At 40.3% G+C, this 27,164-nt stretch overlaps 1 protein-coding gene and 1 long non-coding RNA gene across 16 annotated transcripts in view; one reads left to right on the top strand and one right to left on the bottom strand.

Moving 5' to 3' along the window:
- Positions 1-27,164, top strand: part of CAST (calpastatin) — a 56,424-nt gene that overhangs the window by 828 nt on the left and 28,432 nt on the right. For 13 of the 15 annotated variants that reach the window (XR_003530988.1, XR_003530987.1, XM_027663837.1 and 10 more), the window contains exons 2-3: positions 4,118-4,183; positions 15,186-15,257. Coding sequence is in view for 11 of the 15 variants with exons in the window: in XM_027663837.1 (XP_027519638.1) it covers positions 4,118-4,183; positions 15,186-15,257 (138 nt within the window). In the remaining 4 variants the exon portion in view is untranslated. Of the gene's footprint in view, positions 1-4,117; positions 4,184-15,185; positions 15,258-20,231; positions 20,343-27,164 lie in introns of those variants that run through there. The other 2 variants (XM_027663849.1, XM_027663848.1) reach the window with 2 other exon arrangements.
- LOC113956861 lies at positions 15,845-20,188 on the bottom strand. Its single transcript, XR_003530989.1, has 2 exons — positions 20,057-20,188; positions 15,845-15,975 (listed from the first exon to the last, which is right to left on the bottom strand). It is a non-coding gene; the product is annotated as an uncharacterized LOC113956861 (long non-coding RNA).

Raw genomic sequence — 27,164 nt, 5'->3', positions numbered from 1 at the left:
GGGTCCCTACTCGTTGCTGTGACGAGCCTGTGATTGCGTTAAAAAGCCTTTAAAAAACCTTTATGGTTTATTAGTTATAGGAGGAAACAGTCTCTGTATGGAGTAGTGGGGAAGAAAAGTTTGTGTTCTGTTAAAGTTTTACAGGATGTATACATTGTGCAAAAGAAAATATCACTTAAATGTATTTCCTAAATACATAATCAGGTAGATGAAACCTCCTAAGTTTATAACTGTACTTTTAAGTTGCTCCATGTAGTTTGGATCAATGTTTAGCACTTTTCAGCTATCATTCATTGTCAAGTCAAATCAGTGATACTGTGGTAGAGGTGACACAAAGTCACAAGGAGGAAAGTTTGGAAATTGCTGCATTGAGCAATGAAATGGGTGTTAAAGGCCTTGATAGTTCTGGATCACTGTATCCAGGGTAAGAAAAGATACTAAGATATGACTACCTGTAGTCAGAAGGAAACTTCTCCTACGTTTGCTCCTTGGAAACCCACCATTATGGTTTTTGGCACCGGAAGAGCACCTGTGGGAACACATGGGACTGGAGTTCTCTCTTGTCTCCAGACACAAAGGAGATTCCCATGTTCCTCTAGCAAGGTTTTTACTGACTGGTATATTTAAAGCAGAATGGGTTGTAAGAAGAATCCAAGTTTCACCTTTCCATTTCTTACATGGCTTGATTGTAGCTTCCCTGGCAGCTCTTTATATCTGTCAGTTTTCTGACCAGCATCAAAGATCTTTATCCTCTTCCCCATTTCAGATGAAAAAGCAAGTCAGATTCCCATCTCCTTTAATATCTGCAGTGCAGAATTGGTTGACTTCAGCTGAGAGTCTTGCAGGGAGGCTTCACTTCTCACTTAGTTACTGTGCATCCTCTGAGATGCTGCGCAATGGCATTGAACTGAAGGTTCGTTAATGCTGACGGGGCTCCTGAGGTGTAGGATGAATTTCTTGAAGGAAAGCCTTTAGTAAGAGGTTGGATTTTTTTTGCACACAGAGGTGTCTAGTCAGTTGTTAGTAATCTGCTCTGTGCTTTTCACCCAGGCCAGTTACTTTCTAGTTTATAAACGCTCTTTGAGTCAGAAGTTAAAAGCGTGTCTCAAAATAATAGGTGGTGACATTTTCTGTGCACTTTAGAACAGGATGAAGGTCTCAGGATAAACTTTCTTCTTCATTATACATCTATATTTTAGTGAGCAAGTGATTATAGGTGGGTTTGTGGGTTTGGTTTTTTTTAGTTAGGAATGCTGGAAAATATTTTGGGCCAACTTAAAAGATACAAGGAATTGTTTTTAGCTCTTGAGTAAAACTAGACATGTAACTTTAGCTGTACACCCGCTGCCCGTGTGAGAGAGCTGGAGATGCTCTGACCCACTGGCTTGGTTATGGATGTGTATCTTTGGCATTGTAAGGACAGTTGAACAAGAAAAGGAAAGAGTGCCAAAAGAAGAAGACAGCTCGTGTCATCAGCTTGTGAATACGAAGAAGCTTTGCATGCACACTGTCCGAGGAAACCTGAGCTTAGCCTCTTGCCATGCAGATTGATTTACTGTCTTTATTTTATTTATATATTTATTTTTTTACTGAAGGATTCAAAGCTTGAAAATAACAGATAAGGAAGGAGCTGTTGAAGGGCATTTTTGAAACAAGGTCCCTCCTCATATCTTACACATCAACTGTTCAGGGAACCAGCATGGTCTCCTCAGAAGCTGTAATAGGAAGCTGTGCTTTCCAAGGTTTCCTCCTCAGGATGGCAGACTTTCCTGCAAGGCAGTACTTTCACAAACTGTTTTGTTATCTGAGGCCAGAGGGTATTAGGGGTTGGTGTGTACACAGCGCATGACTCCAACTTACTGGGTAAAATAATTACTTTGGTCAGACTGTATATGCTTTGTTCTCTCCGTTCAAATAAGCAGTATTGGGCCTCTAAGTCAAAGTCTCTTTATTATAGGTATAGTCTGACACAGCATTCTGGAGGGAAGATGGATGCTTTTAATCTCTCTCTGACTTGAGTTTAGGGGTAGCAAAGTAGTGGTCCTTGTCCTGGTCCGTTCCATGTCCTCCCTGGAGATTGAAGCTGCCCTGGGGTCCCTCAAGGACAGAGAGTTGGCGTTCTGCTAGCCCCCTTCCATATTTTCCTCTTCATAGTCCTGGGACTGGGTGCCGTTTTGGATGCCATGCTCCTGTCTGCTGTGGGTTTCTTTGGTATGAAGATGAGGAGATGGACTTAGGGAAGAAGAGTAAGACCAGATTTACCCCTGGTGAAGGTCTGGCACACTCAGTAGGAATTAAGTGTTTAGTTCCTACATTCTCTGACTTGGTTTACTAAAATAAAAAAAACTAAAAAACTTGCACTTTGCTTGGTGTTGATGCTTTTAAAACCATGTCTGAATTTGAAGAAGAAAGTGAATGAAAGCAAGGAAATACATGTGGCGTGCGGAAAGACATGCTTGTTTCAATAGCTGAATTAGCTGGATTCAGAGTAGCATTTGGCTTCTAGAGAGTTGTGATGCTGAGGATATCCATACAAGAGGAGAGCCCCATCAACAGAGTTTTGCTGGCCAGGAGCTGCAGCTCCTGAGCCTTAAAGCAGTGCTGTCTCTGGAATTACTGTTCTGTCAGCAACAGCACTCACTGGTGTTGCTTTTACTGGTATGTATGTGATATGCTTTTACTGTAGCAGTAAAAAGCACAGATAAATGGGTTAATTGTGTCTATACTGAAAGTACTGTTACAGGGCAGTGAATTAATTCATCTCTTACGTGAAAAGACCACCTACGAGGCTTGTTTTTCCTCTGGAGAGGCACAATTCAAATATGAGAACAGCATTCTCAATTTTAAAACTTGTCAAGTACCTTAATAATGCCCAAACTCATTTTAAAAATTGGAATTATTAGAGGTTGTTCAAAACAATTATTGAAATTTTTGTTGTGTTCCAGTATAATGGAAATAATTAGAGATATGCTACGCTTATATTTCTAGTTTTATTTTTTCATTCAGCTATAGTATTTTCCCAGCCTGTCTGCAGATGTGCCAGAACAGATTTCTGTTGAACATAGTGCAGTGATACATGGATCATTACTTTCTCCCTAAAGCCATGTAAAGAAAAATCTGTAGGAACTCATTACTTAGTGGATTAGCAAACTTTACCCCCTGCTGCTCAGTCCTCAAAACAGAAGGCAATAAATGAGTCTTGAATCATCTCCTGTCTTTACTTAACAAAACAGACCTGACAGGAATCCTTGCTCCCAGATGTCTCACTGGCTGTGGGAAGTTACAGTATCTGAGACACTAAATAGCTACATTATGTTGCCTTTTATATTAATTTCTTGCTTTTTACTTTTATTCTATTATTTTTGAAAAAGGTTTTTTTGAGGGACCATATTCACCACTTTTCAGAAATGCAGAGAGTTGCAACTTGTGATGAACAAACTGTGTCTGTACATTGTTGCATGTGGGAAGCAAATGGGGTTGCACATCAGGTTAGGTGAAAGGAAGAGGTTTAGAGTCTTGGAGTAGATGAAAGATTGAGGAGGTTTGGGAATCCTGGAAGAACTCTTATTTCCTAATGTGTACCCCTGCCTGAACTGTTATAGCATTTATTTTTTTCTTTATCAGCACCAGAATTATGGAAATCATGGTAACAGCTTTCTTTCAGGTAAGGAAGGCTGGGCATAATGAGCATTTTAGTGTGTCTGAGGGAAGTTCAAGTACTGGAGAGGATTGCACACATCCCGTTGGTCTCCCTGGGAGCTGTTCCAGTTTCTGCTGAAGCCTGTAGGACTGACAGCATTTCCAAAGCTGTTGGAGACTACTGTGCTGGTGAGGAATGAGTGATAAGCTGAATATTTTCCAGAGCTTTTCACAAGAGCAATCATGTTACACATACTGTTGTGGAAGTCCTGAGCTTCTGGCTGATTCCACATGAAGTTACCCAACAGGTCATTTAGAAATACAGTCCATTAGTGAGAAGAAAACCTTCATGCTTCTTTCTGTCATATTGTCGTATATGAAAGGAATCATACTTGCAATAAGATGTTTGGCAACTTTGCTATATAGAAGGTATAATTTAAGGCCTTAATAACTACACATCTATTTTCTCTATTTACAGCATGGTGACAAGAAGGCAAGTGGAGATTCTTCCAAGCCAGGAGAGAAAAAAGCAGAAGTGACAGAGGTAAATTCAAATGTTTGAACATATTATGAAGAAAAGTCAGTAACAAATTTCTTCCTGTACAGATTTTTGCCTTTTGATAGCAAAGTGGGAGTTTTCAGGAAATTAACTGGTGACTCCAGCCACTCACTGTTCACTCCAGGAATGTATAGTTTTGTCATGTGCTGCTGAGAGGCCTACTGGGAATATTTCTTTGCTGTGTTCATATTTTCCCAAATATTTCATGTTAGTATCCATGGAAGCTATCTCAGTAGAGTATCTGCTGTGCAGTGCCAGGACACTGTGGGACGCACCTGGTTTTTCAGTTTCCCAGAGGTACAGATGAAGTGAGGGCACTGTGATGCTTTCAACCTTGTTTGCACTCTGGCTTTTCTTCCACAGGCAGAAATTCAAATTCATGCATAGATGTTGCACATGTGGGTCATCTCCTGACAGACTTGCAAATATATGGTCTGTGCTGTATTTTAGAAAAGATACTTATTTTTCAAGATACTGCCTCCTAAGGAGCTGGTATTTATGTTGAGTTTACACAAGCAACTTTACAGTTGGAGCACAGCATCTCTTGTGCACCATCAGAAGGCAACAAGGGTTGCAGGCAGTGTTTGAAGAGTTATTTGGAATGGTCATCTCTCTCCCAGAAGCTCCCTGTTAGCCATTGGGTGGTAGATCCTTGTGTGCTACAGTGAGTCAGGCTGATAATGCAGAGAGAAGGTGTTGTCCAAGCCAGGTCACGAGTTCCTGCAGTGATCATTTCCCCAGGAGCCTTTACTATTCCAAGGAAGGCTAACAGCAGATTAAAAAAGAGAAGAGTTTGTGGAAATGACTGTTACAAGTTTGTCTATTTGTCTTTAAATGTTAGTCATTGGTCCAGGGAAGCCAGAAATAGATGTGCCTGATACTTTATCCTTAGGAGAACCTATGTGGGAAATAGCTTTGTCTAAGCTTGTTTAACTGCATTGCAAATAAAAGCTAGTGAATGCTTTTATTGCAACCCTCTGAAGTAGATGATTTAAGCAATTGCCTTTCTTTCCTGTCCAGAAAAGCAAGGAAGGCTGCTCTAGCCTGGGAACATGTTCCTCCTTTCCTTTCTATAGATATTTTAGTTTTTTCTTAAATACCGTTATTCATTTATACATTCTTGGTTTAATGCCAGATTCTTGGACTCCACATTTTTACTCTTAATAGAGAAGTGCTGACTTTTTTGTGGGAAGGGCAGGAGTTGAGGCCTGTAGGTTGGAGTTGTGGAGTTGCTCTTTCTGACCTCTCACTAAAAAGATCTGTTTCCAGCAGCATAAGACTCTTACTAAATTTATTGTCTGGATACTTCTGCTTTTTGAGTCCTTAGAATACTGTGTGTGTTTCCTCTTGTGAATTTCTTTGTATATTTCACTCCTTCCATTGACTTTGCAGTGCTTAAAAGTGAAAGCAGATCAAAACCCATTGAACAGCATCAGCTCCACTGTGGTTCACACCTGCCTCCAAAACACTCTGATTTGTTAAGCAGTTGAGGTAGCAACTCACAATAGTTGTACACAGCTCCCAAGAGTCTGCAATGTTACATTTTTGTTTAAAAGTCAGAAGTTTTTTCCCTAGACTTTGATTTTTTGAAACAGAAGTTTATAATCCATCTGCAGGCAGCTTTGGGCAATCTTGTCTATAATGTCAAGGTTTTCACCTGCCTACTAGAAAAGGTTTGCTAATACATTATGAAATTGACAAGGAAATAGGAAAGTCTTTTAAGAGTTTATATCCATATTGAAAGGAAAATAGTAAAATCCTATATGGTTATTGTTTAACTAAAAATAACGATAAAAAACTCTGTTTCTCAGATTTTTGGGTAAATAGTCCTGAAGGAGTGGGAGAAGAAGAGTAAAGCTTTAAAAAGTTGAGGTAGGAAGAGTCTGACGCTAGGAGATGCTAATCAGCCACGACATCAAGGAGAGCGCAAAATGAATAATGTTAGAGTGTAGAACAGGCTTCTTAAGCTTTTCTTCCTCAGAAACTTAAAAGTAGGTTAAAAAAACCAGCAGGCTTACTGTAGATAGAAACCTGCTTGGTAAGATACACCCTTGTGCAGAGCTGCTGAGGAGATTAAATAGTTCCATAGGCTTTTTCCAGTTTTAGCCTCACAATCCAGTAATATAAAATAATACTTTAAAAGATTTAGGAGTTAGCAGTGTGAAGATGATTTATTTAATAACTCTATAAAGTTTTGGACTTACATACACTCATTGCAGGGAGTACATGCAATTTATCTATTATATGCCAACAGACACTGGTTCATAGGATTATTTCTTCAGGAAGTATTTACTTTTTAGGTTCCCAGTGATTTTCTGCTTAACTATCAGGCAGTACTTTCATCCTTGGATCTTGAAGCATTGTATAAAGGAGAATAGACATGTTATCTGAGTGACACAGATGAAATGTGGGGAAGGGGAGGTGCTGAAGCACAGAGCTGGAGTTGCCTTACTTAAGGTCATCCTGCTGCTCATCATGAGAGAGAAGAACCAGGTCATCAAAGTAGCAGGCTGGTCCGCACACATAAAAGCTCAGTGGGAAAGCCATGAACTCACTGAAGGCAGTGAGCCTTCCTCTCTGAATCCTGGAATTGGCTACCCTTCCTGCGTGTATGAGTAGCACAGCTGCAGCCTGTGTCCGTCACTTCAAAACTTTTCTACAATCCCTTGTGTTCCACTACCCTGGCCTGGCTGATGCTGAAGTCACACAGCTGAACCTTGCAGACTGGCTGGAAGAGACAGAGAGCAGGTGTGTTCAGCAGCTGTTTCCGGCAGATTCCATTCTGCTTGGTGTCTTTATAGCTTGTAAACGATGCACACAGTCCCTCTCTAACTCTTCCTAAGGGTCCACTCTCGCCTCTTCTGCTTTGTTGCCAGAAACAGCAGCTTATTGCAGTACTAAGGTTCCAACTCTTCTAAAGTACTAAATTTATAGTCTGTCCAGTTTCTCAAAATAAAAATTAAGGTGTGGCCTTAAGGCTGTAATATCCATTTTACCTTAACACTGATCCTTCACAACAGCCTGTGGTAGTTACTTGGAAGACCTCTGGTTGTGCTAACACTCAGTGTTATTGCATCTAGCAAAGGAGAGAAATATTGTGGACAGGTTTTGGAAGGAATAGAACTGTGATACCATTGCTCTTGGAATGATTGATCTCATCCACTTCATTACCTAAATATGTTAGCAAAGGAAAGGTACTGCTGTACTTGTTCATATCATTTCAGCAGTGCTGCTCAAGCCTTCAGCCTAAACAGAGGGGGGGGGGGTCTACTTGAATGGGAAGGGTCAGCTTTAGGTTGAGGTACACATTGTCAGTCTAATGGTGAGCAACTGAGTGTGTATCTGTGCATGGTGCCTTGTAGAAATAGGCAAAAGATGCGCCAGAGGGACAGAGGTGGAAACTACAGGTGCGTTAGAAAATATAATTGAAAAAAGGTAGAGGCAGTTCTTCATCAGTGTAGTTGACAGAATGTTTTATGTTGTACTGGGCACTACTCGAGGACAAAGGCTCAAGTCACAGGGATATCTTTATGTCTTGGTTGTTGAATTCACGTCCTGAGTAGAATCAGACACTCATTGAAAATCTACATCAGCTTTAATGAAATGTTTTCATTCCTTATGGATGTGTGTATGGTAGATGTTAACAGAAACAAAATTATCATTGTGGGAATTGGTGGTTGCTCAGGCACTTGAAGCTGTTGCATGTTTTTGCAGCTGGGATGCAGCTGCCATCCAGTAGAAGTGAGTGATGTGCTGCACTTTTCCCCATATCTGTCCCCCTGTTTTCTCACTTTATTGTGACATAGTGGACCTGAGTCAATGAGACTACAGCATACCATTGCAAGGTGTATGAAACAGTGAATTTCCTTTCTTCTCCTTTACTTCTGATTTTCTAGGGCTTTCAGCAATTTGTTAACATGTGAGGGACAGCTGGTATGGTTTTTCCTTACCCCACAGTCTTCACCTTACATATGCCCTTCTGTCAATTTCAAATCACTGCCCATGAGGGCACTGGTGCTCTAGAAGCTTTTGGATACTAAAAGATAAATTCTTTCAGGGGGAGATGGGACAAAATCACTGAAGAGAAACCCAGGATGGTTTATAAAATATAATGAAATTAAGAAGTTCCTGGCCCACACATTATCTGAGTCTGCAAGAGTATTAGGAAGAAATATCGACATGGACCTGACCTATTTCTACATCACTGGTTTTAGTTTTTTTTATATCAGCTGCTATAGACTACTGCTAGAGACAGGGAAATATTAGAAGTGAAGCTAATCCAAACCCAGTAGGGCAGGTCTTGCATTGTAATGGGTTGCATGGTCCTGCTGTCCTGTTCTTGCACACCATGTTCAGTGTTGCCCTGTCAGAGGGCTGCCCTTGGGGCACAGTGTGCTCTGCTGCCCAACCACGTTGTATTCCTAAGATCAAGGCAAAATTAGTGTTCCTGTTGTGTGTGACTGTGCTCTGAAACCCCTCTGCTCTGTTTTGAGTGGTTGCAGCCTCGAGTTAATAACTGCACATGATCTGGAAAGACCTATTCTTTTTTTGCTGTCGTAGAGGGAAATACCAGGGAGAGGTTCTGTATCCCTGTAAAAGCCCAGCCTGTGCATTGCTGCTGTCAGGATGTGAAAATGTGGTATTAAAAGATAGACAGAGCCATATATTTGAAGCCCCAGCTTAGAGTGAGGTCACGTTTTATGTGAAACTGGACTCTCTCTAATGTGTCCTGACATTCCAAGCCATGCTTTACAGCAGTGTAGACAAAATCCATGCTGCTTGCTCAGCTCATTATACTTTACTTTGCAGGAAATACATTCTTTACTTTGAGAGGATGACAGTGATAATTGGCACTGAAGCATTCCCGTCCTTTTAGAATTGTTTCTTTGCTCTGAAGCCAGGATTTCTGTGATGCTTTTTAATCCTGATGCTTGTCATTCAGGATTCCTTATCCAGAAAAGCATTAGAGTCACTCAGAGTCCCAGGGCATAGTGCCAAGTAAAGGCATTAATTATGACTGGTGAGTCTCTTGGAATGCCCGCTGCTGGTCTGAGTTGTGCATAGGTAACTTTTGACTGTAGCATTTGTGAGGGTTTTTTTCTACTTTGGTATCAAATTATTTACTTTAAACTGCATTGTTTGTGTGTTTTCCTTCTGCCTCTGTACCCCACAGCACTGTGGGCACTGGCACAGGGGACTGTGGCCCTGGTCCACCCTCAGTGGAGGGGTTCTGAGAAACTTCTTTGTTATCTCTCTCTTCTGTTTTGGTGGTTCTTTGGCTAAAATGCCAAGGGTAGTTGAAAAATAACATTATTTCAGTTAAATTTTTGGTACTCATTGAGAGCTGTTGCGATGTGAGGCGCTTTCTGCTGTAAGAAGAAATATAGTGTGATTGCTGCTCAAGCAAATCTTGAATGAAGGATTGATAAGGGGAGGCTGAAATGCTGCTGATGGTTGTCAGAGACATTTTCAGAAAAGAGATTGCACATACTTTCCTTTTGTGGTTTGGTGTGTGGGTTTTTTTTTTCTATTAAGCCAACTGTACCATGTCTTCCCTTGGAAGATCTGCATATCAAAAGGATTTATATTTCATTTCTCCTTTATTAAACCTGCAGAATTAATATCCCACTCTGAAACAGTGTTTTGTCTTTTTGTTTTGAAGCCACTGGTGATAATGAAGAGTAGATTATAAGTACCTTTATGCCATAGCTGTTATTTCTTCTCACACAATTCTTTACAGGCTTGTGATTCTTTTAATTAATTTCATAAAGAAGTTGTGCTTTGATAATTCATTGGCTCTGTTATCAGGTTGAAAGGTGAGGTGTGAGTACAGCTGCAAGGTAATTCTTCAGCTGTTTGGGTCTGAGACTTTCACAGAGGAAAAATACTCTTCCACTTCTTGGAGGGGAGAAGATGGGAACAGCCCTGATGTATTTGTTGATAAAGGGTGTCAGAGCTGGTTTGCATGGAGGGAGCATTTTGAGAAACACATAACATCATTATATTAATAAGAGTGAAAGAAGGATGAACCTAATAGTATGATGTGGCCAATCTTTGTGCTTTTACAAATGTATTAAGTACCAAAGAGGTTATTTTTGAAAGATGATCCTGGGAGCTAACACCTATTACTTTACTTAGTATGTTGTGGACAGTATTCAGTAAATACTCATTTGATCTGGTGGCTTAACTTTCCATGTAGCTTATCTCTAGGTAATCTTTCTCTATTCCAGAGAATGTATTTGCTTATTTTTCTTCTCTGTCTCTCCTACCTTTATTTCTGTTCTGCTTACCACGAAACAGAGAAACATTTACATTAACAATTTTTTCTTTATTCTGTTTAGTGGGTTAAAATAAGTTCATACTCAGGGCAAGGATTTATTTCACTCTATTAGTTGTTTGGTTGGTTTTTGGGGTTTTTTTTCTACTTCAGGCTTGGTGGGGATGAGGAAAATTAGCCTTGTGCTTGAAATTTTTGAGGGTGTTGGTAGGTATCATAAAAACTCCTTCAGTACTTTATGTATGGATTTGTGGTATTTTGTGATTCTGAGATTTTTAAGAGCATCACAGCACCATAGTTTTCAGTACCAAAAGTACATCCTGAAAACCATGAACCATGAGACCCTGAACCAAAGGCTGAGCCTGAGGTGTCAGTCAAGATCTATGATACTGAAGGCATACCCAGAATACTGATTGCTCTTCAGAGGTCTGCTCTTTTTTTTGGTGATTTTTTTTATTTCTTTTCTCTCTGAAATTGGGAGAGTAGCACTTCAAATTTTTAATTACTTGGACAACCTAATTAGAAGTGGAAGGATCTGTGTATTACAGAGTCAGTACTGGGTAGTACTGGTCTCTGCTGGGCAACACTGGGCTTTAGCAGCTATGCAGGAGGGTCCTGGGCTGGGACACCAGGAGGAGGCAGCCACAGTCCTCTATAGCAGGAAAAATCACTTTTACTCTTGGTTTTTGGAACATTCCTGTGAAGTCTTACTGGGATGTCATTGTTTCCAGTGTGGCCAGTACTAAGTGTGACATCCTTGATGTACATGTCTGTAATTGTTTCAGTTTGTACCTCTGGGCCATATTTTGGTGATGTTAATCTTAGGTAAATGGCCACAGTGGGTGGCCCACTGCGTGGGCTCTGACTGGAGGTGACTGTTGAATGTGCAGCTTTGTTTACTCCAGATGATCTCCAAATTTTTGAGCTAAATCAGAAAGAGAACAGAAGCTCCACCTTAATGACAGAGGTCTCCAGATGCCCCAGTCTGTTCCAATATCTAGTGCCCAATCCATTAAAAACTGGTGCTACTGAGTTTGCTGGTGGAATCTTTTGTCCTTCTGCAGCCTTCCCTGCTTGTGGAGAGCAGCTGGAAGTGTGAATGCTTTAATTGTGTTGTGAATCTTGAGCGTCTTAGAAAAACTATAATTTTGATCTTAGCTTTGTACCTTTACCTCCCTCCCTGAGGGTGATGTTACTTTCTGGGTTATCATTCAAATTATGTCTGAACAGCAATAGCTTGACATTCTTATTTTCATTGATATCTTTCATTAAATAATATATGGTTTCTGTTGCTTTAACTGTTACTTAAAATGGAGTCACTCTGCCACAGAAGATAGCACAGATTTATATATGAGCCATAGGTGCCCCAGGTGCAGGGCGCCCCTGGCGGTCCCCGGCCCGGGGCGTGGAAAAGAGTGAGAGAGGGGGTGCCGGTGTGGACTGTGCCCTCATGGGAGATGACAGGGGGAGCCTCAGAGCACACAAAGGAGAAGGACAACTCTAAACCCAGGCAGATGGAGCTTGCTTAGCCCTGTAAGGCCATCCGTCTAAGAGAAGGTCACTCTAATTAAACCTACGTCCTGAGGACCTCGCTGCCACTGTCCAAGCTCGCTCGGCCCTGACAGATGAACCTTAGAATTAAAAGGTGGGTTCAGTTCCGTGCATACTGTGTCTCACCTAAAAAATCCACTGTACAGGCTTGAAGGTCTTACCCACATTTGCAAAGCCAAATGGCCATCTTCTACAAATGCAGTCACACAAAGATCAAAAGACAAAGGCATATACACCTGCCTCCAAAGGTGTACCTAAATTAACTCTAGCATACTGGAACATCAGAACCATGCTCAATTCGGCGGATAGTGGACATCCTGAGCATCGTTCTGCCCTGATTGCCCATGAACTGTCATGTCTCAACATCGACACTGCTGCTTTCAGTAAAGTTAATCTCCACGAGGAAGGAAGCCTCAGAGAACATGGTGCCAGTTACACACTCTTTTCGTCAGGTAAGCCCAGAACCGAAAAGCATCTCTCAGGAGTTGGCTTCATGATTAAAAACTCTATTGTTCCTAAACTCAAAAATCTGCCAACAGGTCACTCTGACAGCATTATCTTCCTACGCCTTCCACTACACAACAAGCAGCACGTTGTCCTCTTTAGTATATATGCCCCAACTCTCCAAGCTGACCCTGCTGAAAAAGATAAATTTTACACCGACCTGCGCCACCTTACCCAGAAGATTCCTGCAGACAATAAGATCATTATCCTTGGTGATTTCAACACCAGAGTGGGAAAGAATTTTGAAGCCTGGAAAGGAATATTAGGCAAACGTGTTGGAAACTGCAATGATAATGGTCGACTTCTACTAGAATTCTGTGCAGAGCAACAGCTCACCATCACTAATACTATCTTTCAGCAGAAAAATAGTCTGAAGACAACCTGGATGCACCCCAGATCTAAGCATTGGCACCTCATCGATTATGTCTTAGTGTGACGGAGAGATGTCCGTGATGTCCTCCATACCCGCGTGATGCCCAGCGCAGAATGCCAAACAGACCATTGGCTTGTGCGCTGTAAACTCAACTTCAATCTCAAATTCAAACCTAAAAGGGGCAGTATCCCAAGGAGGAGACTCCCAAGTTAACAATCTCCAATCAGCCACAGTGAGAAACAAATTCCAGGCAAATCTTCAAACTAGGCTCAAAAATCATTCCAAGATTCTACAGATATCTCTACTGAAACACTTTGGCACCATATTAAAAACAGCATCCAGCAGTCCTCTGAAGAATCCTTAGGGTTCTCCCTCAAGAAGAACAAGGACTGGTTCGATGATAACAATCAAGAGTTCCAGGAATTGTTGAGGATGAAGAGAACCGCCCACTAAGCACACTTTGCACTGCCATCCTGTCACATAAGAAAAACAGCCTTTCGTCTTGGATGCAGCAAGTTCCAACAGAAACACTGTGACATCCAGAACAATTGATGGATTGATCTAGCTGAAAAAACTCAATTATAAGTGATCACAGAGGGTTGTTCTATGAAGCCCTGAAAACAGCATACCAAGTCCAAAGCCCTCTGCTCAGCGCTGATGGTCAAATGCTTCTGACAGATAAAACCTCCATTCTGAATCATTGGTCTGAACACTTTCAGACCCTTTTCAGTACCAACTGTGTAGTCCAAGACTCAGCAATTCAGTCCATCACAAAACAACCAGTGAAGTATGAATTGGATACTGCCCCCACTTTAGGAGAAACCCTCAAGGCCATACAGCAGGTGAAAATTGGCAAGGCAGCTGGGGTTGATGGAATTCCACCTGAAGTCTGGAAACATGGGGGCCTTGCACTCCATGCTAAATTTCATGAGTTCTTACTATGCTGTTGGGAACTAGGCAAACTACCATCAGACCTTCGAGATGCAGTCATCATAACCCTGTATAAGAAGAAAGGAATTAAATCAGACTGTTCAAATTACCATGGTATTACTCTGCTTTATGCTGATGATGCTGCCCTTGTCGCCCACACAGAAACAGCTCTGCAGCGTTTAACATCCTGCTTTGCAGACGCTGCTGAGCTCTTTGGGCTGGAACTCAGCTTGAAGAAGACAGAAATTCTCTATCAACCTGCACCTCAGGAAGTCTTCCATCATCTCCATAGCACCATTGGCCAATCAGAGCTCAAATCAGTCCAGCTGTTTAATTACCTAGGTAGCCTCATCTCCTCGGATGGTAAGATTGACAGAGAGATAGACAACAGGTTAGCAAAGGCATACAGTGCCTTCGGAAAGCTTCATAAAAGAGTATGGTGTAAAAAACACTTGAAGAAAAGTACCAAGATCAGTGTTTACAGAGCCATAGTGCTGTCTACTCTCCTATATGGATCTGAATCATGGGTCATCTACTGCCACCACCTGCGTCTCCTAGAACGCTTCCATCAACGCTGTCTCCATACAATCCTAAACATCCACTGCTCAGATTATGTGACCAATACATCTGTTCTAGAACAAGCAGCAGTCACAAGTATAGAGGCCATGTTGCTGAGAACACAGCTGCATTGGGCAGGACACGTCTCCAGGATGAAGGACCACCGCCTCCCTAAGATCTTGCTTTATGGTGAACTTGCCACTGGCTGCCGCAAGAGAGGAGCCCCAAAGAGAAGATACAAGGACTCCCTGAAACAACATCTCAGCCTTGGCCATATTGATCACCATAACTGGTCTACTCTGGCCTCCAATCGGGACGTCTGGAGACACACCATCTATAACACTGCTGATGCCTTTGAGGAAGCACGCAGGATCACTCTTGAGGAGAAAAGACAATGCAGAAAGAATCGTGTCTTGCAGAATATACCACCTAAGGAGTCTTTCTGCTGTGCCTTTTGCAACTGGATGTGCCTATCTTGTATTGGCCTTTTCAGCCACCAGCGCGCTTGTAACAAACATGGGTAGAGCCCTCCCCAAATCTTCGTTCGTGAAGCCTGGCCATGATATATGAGCCATAAAACAGTGCAAGAGAGCTCAGCCTGTTCTGGGCTGGGCAACACTGTGTGAAATGTGCCTGTGTGAATTAAAGTGACATAGGGGAATTTATTTTTTGATGACTTGCCTTGCAAAAATGTTCTGATTGAAATTTTTTTTAGTGTCCTTTTTTTGATTTTTTTTTTCCCTTCATAAATATTTCTGATCTTTATTATGTGTTTCTTTTTTTTTTTTTTGTAGGAAAAAGAGGCAACTGCTAATGTCAGCCAACCCCCCAAAACACAGTCAAGGGGAGCACCTTCTGCTGCTAAGGTAATGTATACTTAAGGAAGTGGTCTTTTTTATCATTTTACCAGTGAAGAGGATATGGTGTGGCTTCACAGAAAACCATTTGTTCAACAACACTAGGATGCTCTTTATGACTTGCTAGAAATCATAGTAAATTGAAATGAAAGGGCAGTACAAGCCACTGTTGACTTCCTGAGGAAATAGATTTGGTAGCATTCTCCCATTTCATGTGTTCTTTGTTAGTGTCCTAGTTATTTTAAAGAATCCTGGTCCCATTGATATCAGTGGCAAACTTCATTTGACTTTTATAGCCTTGTGGTTCTTTTTTCACCTTTAGCTGTTGTATTTTTGGATTCTGTTTACTTGGTGGAACCTGGTGAGATTGAAGCACTGAGAAACTGTCTTTGCTGTCATTGTCCCTGGAGTAAGAGGCGTTATAAAGCTGAGTTGCAAAGGAGTGCAGATGATACTCTGAGGAGCAACAGGGTGCTCAGGTCTTGCAGAGTATTGAAAGAAGGTGTTGAAAATACTCTTTCTGATGGTGGTTGATGGCTGTACTTGGTAGTCATTGTTATGTGCTATTTGTCACAGATGACTGAAATGCAGCTCACTGGAAAGAGAAGCAGCAATATGTTTTATTGAGGTAAATTAATAATTTGACAGTTTGATGGAAATTAATGAAGATTAACGGTGGTTTGACAACATTCTGTAAGTTTGATTGCCAGGTTCATCTCATTAATTACTGCATGGAAGAAACATAACAAGGAAAACTGAGTTAGAATTGAGTTGGAATGATTCACACAGAGAGACGAAAAGGGTAATGGAGACCTTCCTGCTGAGTCACAAAGTTCAGAGTAGACCCCCTTGCTTTCTAAATTCCTGATGAACCTTAAGTGTGGCTTAGTCCAGTCTTAGTCTCAGATTCGGACAAGGATTTATGTCTAGTGGAATTATCCATATAATGTTTATAACAGTATTGAGTAACTATATATGGATTGGTGCTGTTTCATAGCATTAATTCAGCACACTATCACTCACTCACTGAGGATCTGTTGTGAGTAAGGGGTCTCTCTGCCACAGGTAAGGAAGGATCTCTGTCTCAGGTGAGGGATCCCAAACTTCAAGAGGCCTCCCTGCTCAGGGGAAGGGTCACTGGTGTGCAGTGCTGCTGCAGTTCAGAGAGTTCAAATCAGGCCCATCTTGATGGCAGAGTGAATTATTTGGCTGCTGGTCAGTAGTAGAGACAAGATTGATGTCTTTGTTCTGCACTTTCATTATTTTCCACTTTCAGGTTTCGAAAGCACTTTGTAACATATTTTTCAACACACCTTCATTCCTTTATATGTGAGCCAGGAGCTTTCCAGCTCATCAGTTCACACCATGGATGTGAGGCTGGTTGCTCCTACAGATTACTCCAAGGAGTCCATTAATCCATCCCAGTGTTCCATATCTGGAGATAACCCATTGTTTGAAGGATCCTATCAGCAGGAAGTGTTTCTGCTTTTGAGTGGGATTTTTATTTTCTTAATCAAAGCTGCTGTAAAATAATACTCCTAAAGATTTCTCTAAACCACTTAAGTAATTATTTTTCCTTTCTGCCTAAGGAAGGAGGAGACAAGGATATAAATGCTGTTGTCACTTACTTTCAATGCTTTTGACTATCATTATAAAGACATACCCAGCTTGTCTTTCTATTCCTTTTACTTTGCCAGGGCTTTTTGCCTGCTAGTCAAGGTGGATGTAGTTGTCCATATGTAGTTCTCATGACAGGTGAGACAGTCTCAAGGATCATCCTTCTGCATAAGAATCTACAGCTGCATAGTATTGTGGAAGCACATATCTAATTTTCTAACTAACACATCTCTAAGTTTTCTTTTGTGGTTTTTTTTTTCAGTTAATGTTCTTTTTATGATAAGCGTGTCCTCTACCCTAAGGGTGAAAGGCACGATTTCTGGTGATGCTACTAAGGATAAGAACTGGAAGGTAGTGTCATGAAAATAATGCAATGCAATTGCCAGGAATTGCTTTATATTAGGTTATGACAACCTAGGCTATGTATTTCATCAGTACTGGGTGTTTCCCCAGTTTCTTTGACATTCCAAAATATTTATAGGTAAAGATTATATAGTATGACAATATTTATCTCATGGCTGTCTAATAGTGACTGTTATTGGATAGTTATTTTAAGTTTACCCATTTTAGTTCCCACTCAGCCATTTCTGCTTTTCTTCACTTAGGCTAAATCTTCTGTTAATTGTATCTTTCATTTTTAATAATATCCTGTGAGCCTGTAGTGTTATTTAAAATAGAGCAAAATTCAGAGATGTATTGTTCTTGTAGTTTGTGCTACCAGTAGCTTTTTCATTTGGCTTGCTGTATTTCTTTCTGCCCTTATTTTGGTCTCTAAAACTATCTACTGGAAACAAAAATTTTGCAGAGGTTTTGGTTTTTTTTAAACAGAAATTTTACAGAAAGAGAAGTATTTCTTGAAGAGGCAAGGCAGCCCTTTCTCTTTTGCTGCAAACTGATCAAATCTTTTAATGCATTTAGAAATACTCCACCAGGTCTTAGACAACTTGGAACTGCTGTTTCTTCCTTTATTTTTTTTTCCCTGATGTAGCTTTAATGTGTCCTGTGTGCAAAACCTCTTTTGATTCTTTAATAATTCTGTTGGTCAATAATACTTGTCATCGATGCATTTTATCCCAGATAAATTTCTAACTCGTTAGAAGAGGCAGGGGAAGTAGGATAGTTAGTTGCTCCAGGCTCAAGCTGTTTATTTTTTTAACATATTCATACCCTCTGGTGAAATAACTTTCTCTGAATTGAACAGCCAGAGGGGGTTTTCCTGCCTCCATGTTAGGTCTAAATAATTTTTCCTTTTAGTCAGTAAGTAATAATAACTGATGGCTTGTACCTTCTTGGGTCACTTGCATTTCTGAGTTTTAAGATGCAGGAAGTTGTGTGTGATGACGCCTTGTCATTGTGTCATGGATGTGGGTAGTCTGATTGTCCTGTGATGGTACCTGTCACATGGACAACTCCTAAGGGACAGCACTGCCCCATCCAGCTTTGTTTTTATTGCGCTTTCCATCTGAACAGCTCTTTGTGCCTTCATTTTACCCCTGTGCTCTTCGTTTGGTCACTCTGGAGTTCCTGGCATTGCAGCCAGGATGTACTCATTGCTTCTGATCAGTGTGCAGGGATGTTATTTGGCTGCCTATGGCAACTTTGATATGCCTAGTTTCTGCATGACTCAAATCTAAGTTAATAATTTAAAGGTGTTTAACAGAAACAGATATTTTGAGTCCTTTGTATCTATCACAGGCCTTTCTTTCCTCTTTGATGTGGAGTCCTGTTTGACTGCGGGTGTTTTCAGTAAGCATTTATCTGCCTTGTCAGATAGATGGACTAAAAAGGTAGATTCAGGTAAGGTTATGATCATCAGGAATATTTATTGGTTGCCTATGAGCAGCCTCTTCCTTCTATACATTAACTGCAAAAGTGCCCAAACTTTTGGAGGTCATGGCTTACTAGTATTATCAGCCAGCAGTGAGGAGGAAAATCTGATCCAACCTCCTCCCTCTGCAGAAGATCCCCTACCAGTGCTGTTGCGTTTTCTTTTACAGCCTTTAATGATGGTTTTGCCAGTTCCACAGCCAGTTTCTAGCTCAATGTTCAATCATAGCTATTAATAGAAGGCACTGATAATTGAACACAGATGGATCCAGCCACCTTTCTTGCATCTTTGTGTTCTTTTGTGGTAATTCCATTGATAACAGATGAAGTTTTGCTGCTTTTTATGTAGTAGATTTTTTGCATTGCTCTTAACAAGTAATAATTTTCTTTTTGTGGCTGGCTGCCATAGCTTAGAGAAGTGAGAGTCTTTGTCCATTTTACTATCATGGACTGTTTTTTGAAACAGTGCTGGAAGAGCTCAACAACAGTGGAAATTCAGTAAGAATTACTTTGATTTCAGATTTTCACAGAAAGCTTCTTGACCTTAATGATTTAAGAAATTTAAGGCTACTTGCTTTCAACTGGCATCCAAATTATCACTGTTTTAAGGGGGCATTCAGTCTGCTTTCTTATACAATGAACAGGAACACAAGATAAAAAAGGCAGTTACTAAATACCTTTGAGTGAAGTCCCACTATTTCTGCAGTGGATAAGTTAATCTAGTTTATCATCAAAAGTGGTTCCTACTATCAGTATATTTACTGTTTAGGTTTCTTTTTGTTGCATACCTTATTTAACTGTCACCCGGTTTTTATTTGGTGACCTTTGCAGAGGCATCTTGTAAAGGAATAATTTTTGAGTAAAAGGTATCTGAAGTTACAATCCCATATGACAAGTATTGAGAATTTGATTATAGAGCCAAAAAAAAATAAATTCAAGAGCAGGTCACTATGGGTATTTCAGGAAGAACCTTTTAATTTATAAATTAATATAAATCATTTAGATTTGTTATGCTTAAAAAAATTCCTAGTCAGTCAAGTTTTGATGGCCTTAACTGGTCCAAACCATGATAATGACTTTCAATTAGTAACATCTGTGTACTCTGGGAGCCTGGTTAATCAGTTCAAATTTAGGGGGGGGGGTATCCTGTAGACTTCTAATAGGAATATTGGTCTCTTGAGGGGAAATGAGTGGTTTCCTTTCTGTGGCACCAGTGCAACTAACTCGAAAGGCGAACACAGCTTTTTGAAAGCTGAATGTTGCACCATCTCAAGCAGGCATTTCACCCCTGCTTTTGCTGTGTGACTCGCAGTGTCAGCCTGCTGACAGCTGTCCCTGCTGGGGGCCTTGGTCCAGCCACTTACCAGAAGTGACCCCGGGATTGGGAGGCAGGTTTGCTCATCGTGGTATCTCGCTTCCACCGTGCTAGCGGAGCCTGAACCTGCTGGTTTGGGTCCCCTCCCCTGGCACCGTGGGGCCGTGCTGGCAGGGAGGCAGCCGTGCTGTGGGTGGAGATTGCGCCACTCAGCACACGGGCTGGGCTTTGCCTGCACTCCCGGAAGCCACAACCACAGCTGCTCCAGCGCTGGGGCGAAAAGCAGCCGCATCCTGCCATTCCTGCTGAAAACAGAAGGTACACGTCTATCCAAAGTGAGTTAGCTATTTTTGTTGGCTCTGCTTTCCTGCTGCCTCTGCTTGAGGCTCATTTGTGTTCGTGTTGCAGTCCCTTTTTTGTATATTTTTTTTTCCTTTCTCCCCCTCCCTGTCTTTTGGGAGTTTTGTGGGCTGAAGTAACACAGGCTGCCAACTTCAAGGCTTCCGACGTGATTCAGTTGTCAGCAGACTTGAAACGCTCCAGAGCGAGCTGTGTGTAGTTAATTAGCTTCTAAAATTACATTAACAAAGTAAACACCCTTTTTAGACGCTGTAACACCACCTGACGTAAGCAGTTGGAAGTAGAGAGGGAAGGAGAAACAAACTTTTAAAGTGGTGTCTAAGTTGTTCTTATATTGCTGTTGTATTTATGTTTTTGTTTTAGGGTGTGGTTGGCATTTTTTTCTTGCTCACAGCCCACGCTGTTCCTGCTTCCAAGACCCACATAATTTTTTTGGCATACAAATGCAGAGCCTATATGCCTGTGGCACATACAGCATATTGCGTAGTCAGGGTGTGGTGATCTGTAAGAGCAACGTCTTGGTTGAACTGTGCTTAGGTATCAATACTTTAGTATTCTTAAAAATATATAACCTAAAAGATGCTGAAACATCTGATACAGCACACATATGGAAGAAATAATACTTTTCAATAAATTGTATTCTTTCTGCAGTAGTAGAAATTAGGTAAGTGGGTGTTGCTTAAGGTATGCCACTATTTGCTTATTGTGGGTAGTATAATACTTACTCCTGTTTTCTCTGGAGAAAGTGAAAATAGCACATTAAATAGCCCAGAATTCTTGAACATTGCAGACACCTTTGCTGAGTTTTTGATATCTTTTTTTTTTTTTTTTTGACAACTAGCTTCCTCAATGATAGGGTTTTTTAGATTGATATAAAACATACAGTAGGCTAGCTTATTTGTTACTGTCAGCTTTTTGTAGAGAATGGTGCTTTTTTGGTTTAGGGGTTTGGGGGTGGGTTGTGTGGTTTTTTGGGGGGTTAGGGTTTTTGTTGGGGTTTGGTTTTGGGTTTTTTTGTTTGGTTGGTTTTTTGTTTGGGGGGTTGCTTTGGGGTTTTTTTGAATGATTAGATATTCAGGGTATGTTGAACTTGAAGAAAATTCTGTTTCTGATCTTGGAGTTGCAGAAACTAGCTTCATGACCACGTTTTCCTCACATCTAGAGCTTTGCACTTTAGGCATACACTCCTAGTTTGAAATCTAGGCAAAGCTATGCTGCTCTGAAGATAGTGGCTCTTGGGAGAATACGGAGTGGTGGTAGAGGAGTCCAGAAAGCAAAGGAACTGCTTTTTCAGTGAATAGTTCTCCAGCCTCTGCATTCTCACCATTTCTGCCCTTTGTTATCCTGAGATGAGAATGTCTCCACTCACTGACACTTGACTCTCATCTGCCAAAGGAAGAGCCTGGCAGGGCAACAGGAGAGGTCAGTGGCCTTGGATACTCCTTGGGAACTCCTTAAGGTTCAGAAACCCTTCTGGTTCTGGAAGAAGTCAGGTCTGTGCCTGCCTTTATGCCATGCTTAGTAGGATTGCTTGGACCATCTAGAAAATTAACATTTTTGATCCCCAGGAGGGAAGTCACAGCTGAAGCAAGAAGTGCCCCAGTCTGCCTCTTTTTAAATAGAAATGATAAAATAATGTTGAATTTTTCTAAAATGATTGAAGATAAAATCCCAACAATATACCACCATCACCCCTGTTTATGCAGTGTTATCTCTAGATGATCTTTTCGCAGCAAAGTTCTATTAAGATTCCTTGACTTGGTAGTTTTTGTTTATTTTCCTTTATTGTTTTCCATTCGTTTTGGTAACCATGACTGTGTGTGTATCAGTTCATATAGCTTCATGAATAATATTTTGTTTCTGCATCCTTGTGGTGAAAAATGCAATTTCTAATTCAGAGTACTGCTCAGCTTGAGTATGGCCTGGCTTCATTGTTGTAATAGAAGTAATCGAGCTCATAACCTCGGAGATCTTCAGTCATAAAATGAAGTCCTCTTTTACATACCATTACTTTTTAATCCCACCGCACCCCACCTTTATAGAGTACTGGTTCTGGTTGCAATTCCCTGGTTCTATCCCAGCTCTGCTGAGCAGGGTTTTGCAACACTGCAGACCAAGTGACACAAATCCCAGCTGAGCTCAGCAGCACTGTATGGCATGTGGCTGGCACCTAATCTCCTGTTTTCATGGTGTTTACTTATCAGGCTGCAGTTTGCTGCTGCAGATAGGTGTGGAACATTCTCGTGTTTGAAACAACACACAGAAATGGAAGCAGTTAACTGTAGCTAAATGCTAACAGTGTGCAGGAGGTAGAACTGAAAAAAAGGATTTTTTGAACTGCCTACAAAAAAAGGAGAGCTTGTCTGCAGTGACCAGCTCATACATTACTGTAATGCTGTATTGTGCAGAGTGGGAACCTGAGAAGAGCCGTGACTGGACTGGAGCACTGCTTCTAATATTTGAATATGACTGAACGAAAATGAAATTTCAGTGTGCACCACCTTGTTGAATTTATAGGCACAGAAACAGGAAGTTTCCAAGAGGCGGTAATTGAGGAGCACATTTTTAAAGAGAAGTAAGAACAGTGTGTTTAAAGCAGATTATTGATGTAATTTAAAAGGAACAAGGAGTGTGCAGCCTGTGATATTGACGTGGTCTCTTTGCAGGCGCACAGATGTGAAGGCAGCATATGAAGTCTGTTACCCGCTTGGCACGTAATGACTTTCTTTCCAGATCGCTTTCCCTCATCATGAAAGGACATTACATAGAAGTTGCCTTCATATGTAGTAAAGCCTTTAAAGCAGTAGCCACGCTGCACACTGGAGTTTAAGTAATTTCTTGTGGTCACAAGTTGCATTGTGAGTATGTAAGAGTTCTTCATGTTTAGGTAGTGTACATGATTTCTGACCAATTATCAAAGTCTTTTCCTGCTTCCAAAAGAAGTAAACAACAACAAACAAATGCACAGTGCTTCTTTTCATTACCTGTGGGATAATTCTAAATTTTTCTGCACAACCCTAACTTCCTGCATATAAGTAGCATAAACAGAGGTGTTGGAAGTTTAAGAAAGAGTCAAATGGTACAAAAATTGTTTAGAGTGAATTGTCATTCACTACCCTCAGTTGTTTTTTGTTTAAGCATAAAGCTGTTTCAGAGTCTTAATAGTTAATGAAATAAAGAAAAGCAAACATGCCAGTATCAAGCTTTGAACTTGAATTAAGTTGCTGAAATTCAGACATCTTAAAATAGAAATCTAACTGAAAGGTTGTTTGGCAGATCAGTTAATTTCTAGGTGGTGTGAAGCCTTGTTCTACTCTGTGGTAAATATGATACAGATCTTGTTCACTGATTTGCTTGATAACATTTGAAGTAGTGTCACTAAATTCAAATAGGTTGTCTCAAAAACCACTGCTGAAAAAACCTGTTACGTTAGAATTAAGCAGTATGGTTAGCCAGCTTTAGCTGATACATAACATTCAGTGATTAAATATTGTCAAGTTTCTTCTCGGTTCCAAAATAGCAGAAATTTTATTCTGGTATTCAAAATAGAAGAAACCAGTAGGAGCGAGTCTGTGTTATGGAAGTTGTCTGGCTCAATGTTCCATGATGATCAATAAATTTAGCAGCACTTGAGGCTGTAAAAAGGCTTTACAAGCTAATCAGCTTTTCAATTTCCTGGTTCAGACCAGTCTCTTATAAAAATCCATCATGTTTTTATTTCAGGAGAAAATGGCTTTGTTTCCTATGTGTCTTTCAGCATCTCTCAGTGATGGTTAATTTTGCTCCTGGGTACAGACTAATAATTGCTGCAAATAGTTGTTCTGTGTGGTGAGAAAATTGCAGAATGATGAAATTGTGGGATTAATCTTTTCCACAGTAGCAAGCCAGATCATCTTCTGAACTGAGTTTTGCAGAGAGACATAGTCCTGTGTTATCAGCAGTCTTTTGGTCTGGTCTCTGATTTACTGCAGTCGACTTTCTGTTGGGGAAAAGAAGCGCTGACATAATCCTACTGTTTGTTACTAGTTTTACCGTCATTTAGCAGGAGATTGCATATGGAGAGTTTAGAGGTTGTCAGACAGCAAATCCTCTTCTGGAGGGCTCCTAGGATGGCATTTCAGGCAGGAACATCCTGAGTCTCTCCTGATGGTTCTTCCAGGCGTGATCCCCCTCCTCCACCCATCTTCTCAAACATGGACTCTGTTCCCTGAGTCTCAGTGCAGTTTAATTTTGTTCAGAACATGCCCTTTGAGGTTTATGTGTCTTTTGCAGATGTGTGTGCATCAGCTCTACTGCACTTTATTATTCACATTTGTGCTGGTCTGTGAGTGCATATTGGCACAGAGCAAACTCATCAATTTCTTAGCTCTGAGGGGCAGTCAGTTTTTCTCTGAAATTAGTTTTCTTGTTGTCTTTATCAAGTTGTAGAAATTTAAACTCTAATAATAGATTTATGTATTATATAATATCTATAATTAATATATTTATATTTATTTTATTTTCTATGTTTATAATTATATTAATAGGATTAATATTAATTATATTAATTGATGTATGATAAATAATTATATTCATTATAATTAATTATATTATATAATATAATCTATAATAATAGATTTTATGCATTTGTCAGTTATATTCATAACAACAGTTGTTGAGTTCATGAATGATAAAAGCACAGGAAGCATCTGTAGAGAGAGGGTTTCTTCTTGTTAGTTTGGGTTTTTTTAAAAACAGGTATTTAAAACCAGGTATATTGATGAATTGATCTACAGTAGCATGAACTAAAAAAACTACCTAAAGTAACAACTCTAGCAAAGAATTTTAGATGGAGGTAGATCATAGCTACAGAAAAAGTAACTACCAACTGTCCTTCAAGGATTTTTTTTTTCCCCCACCCCCCTTAGTGGCTGAGAGGGGCAGTAGGCTCTGTTTATAATATACAGTGTTGGTGAGTTTCAGTAATGATAATGGCTTTAGAAATGAAAGAGGCACATGGCAAAGTCAGTCATTAGAATTTGCACTGTAAATTGTTTAGGAATCATTCTGATCACTTCTGCAAAGAAACTGATCACAACGGGACAACATAATAGCCTGTATATTAGCAGTGTTTTATGTAAATATACCAGTGTCTGAGTAATACACAGGTGCTAATTGGAAACCTGTATCCTGCTGCTCTGTTTCGTTAAGTTCTTAATATTAAACTTCCACACAATTAACTGAGAGCCTGAAATCTTGAAAAGAACATTGTTTTCTTGGTTGTGTGTGTATTTTTACCTTTCTCTTAAAAAGGTGTTGTTTTTCATAACAACTTAATAGCATAACTACATATAAGAACAGTAATTACAAAGTAAAAGGATATTTCCAAAATTACTTGGGATGGAAAATGACACAGAAGCACTCAAATTTGTAGTTTTTGACTCAGCTGTTATAGATACCGCTACAGTAAAATTTATATAAAGTTAGTGCTGAATTTTTTCCAGTTTTAAATCACTGCATGTCTTAGCTGCTGCATAGCCTTAATATACATGTTTATATCTTTATGTATTTATTTGTACATGTCCACACGCACAGATGTTGGCTCAGATAGTGTCTCACAACTCCTTGTGGGCTTAATGGAAAATTAATCAAACTGTGTTTATGCCACAGGTCACAGAACTGCATAGCTGTCAAACAGAACTTAGCACATGCTGTCAAACTAAGTGAGAGATTTAACCTGTAGCAACTCAAGTGCTATTTTACACTTCAGTGAAATAACCCATTATTTTTCACAGTAGTTCTCTAGAAGAGCTTTTACTGCCCATATCTTACAAGCACACATCTTAAAGCTTAATATCAGAACCATTCATGTAAAGAACCATTTCTAATCAAGCAGATTAGGTTTTCCCTTGCATTGCACAGCTGGTGTGAGGTAACCCTATAAGTTAGTCATACTAGAATCGTAGAGTTGATGTCAGCTCTGAGCCTGAGAAGCTGTCCCAGCTCATTCATACGTAAGCTGTGTTAAGCCCAGAAGAATATTTGGATGGCTCTTCAGTCTTCTTTTCTAGTCTGAGTTCAGGTAGATCACTCAGAAAAGACTTATATAAACTCTCTCAAGGGCTGCCAGGGCCAGAGACATCATCTAAGTAGTCTTTGCCACAGAAGGAATTCTTCCTTCTCTCTAGGAGGAATATGTTTGAGCTCTGACTTGAGAGATTGTTACAGAGTAAGTCAGTTTTTTCTTTGTTTCCCATTTTATTGGCTTCCTGACCAGTGTACAAAAGATATGTGCTGACTTGCTTTTCCTGTCACTAAGCTGTTCCTCATACATACTTTTTCTTCATTTTTTCCCCCTAAATCTGTCCTCAGATCTTTCTTTATCCATATGTGCTTCAATGTGATGGCCAAAATTGTCCTAGCATTTGACCTAGAGAAGGTCACGTCAAAAAGGTTGAAAGTTATATTTCACATTTACATTTATGTTGTCACGGTAACATATTATTTTCCCCCAGATTGCTCTTTCCTTGTTTGTTTTTGGCAATAGTGTCTCAGTCTATGGCACTATAGCCTTCACATATTTTTGTCAGTATTGCTGCTGCTTTGGGGGTTTTGTGTTGCTGCATCTGATTGTCTTCAACCTACCACCAGTGTCAGAGATCCCTTCAGGCTGCAAGCTGACAAACTTCCCTGTTTCATTGAGAAAATACTACCACAAGTACTGTGAAAAGTTGCACTGACAGCATGTCCTCTGAAGGTTCATTGCTTTATTCCTGGCCAAACTGTTCATTCTTATTTATTCTCTTGTTATCATCTAA

The sequence above is a fragment of the Corapipo altera genome, unplaced genomic scaffold, assembly GCF_003945725.1.
Source record: "Corapipo altera isolate COAL_440 unplaced genomic scaffold, ASM394572v1 61153, whole genome shotgun sequence".
Lineage (NCBI taxonomy): Eukaryota > Metazoa > Chordata > Aves > Passeriformes > Pipridae > Corapipo > Corapipo altera.
This window is presented reverse-complemented; position numbering and strand designations above follow the sequence as displayed.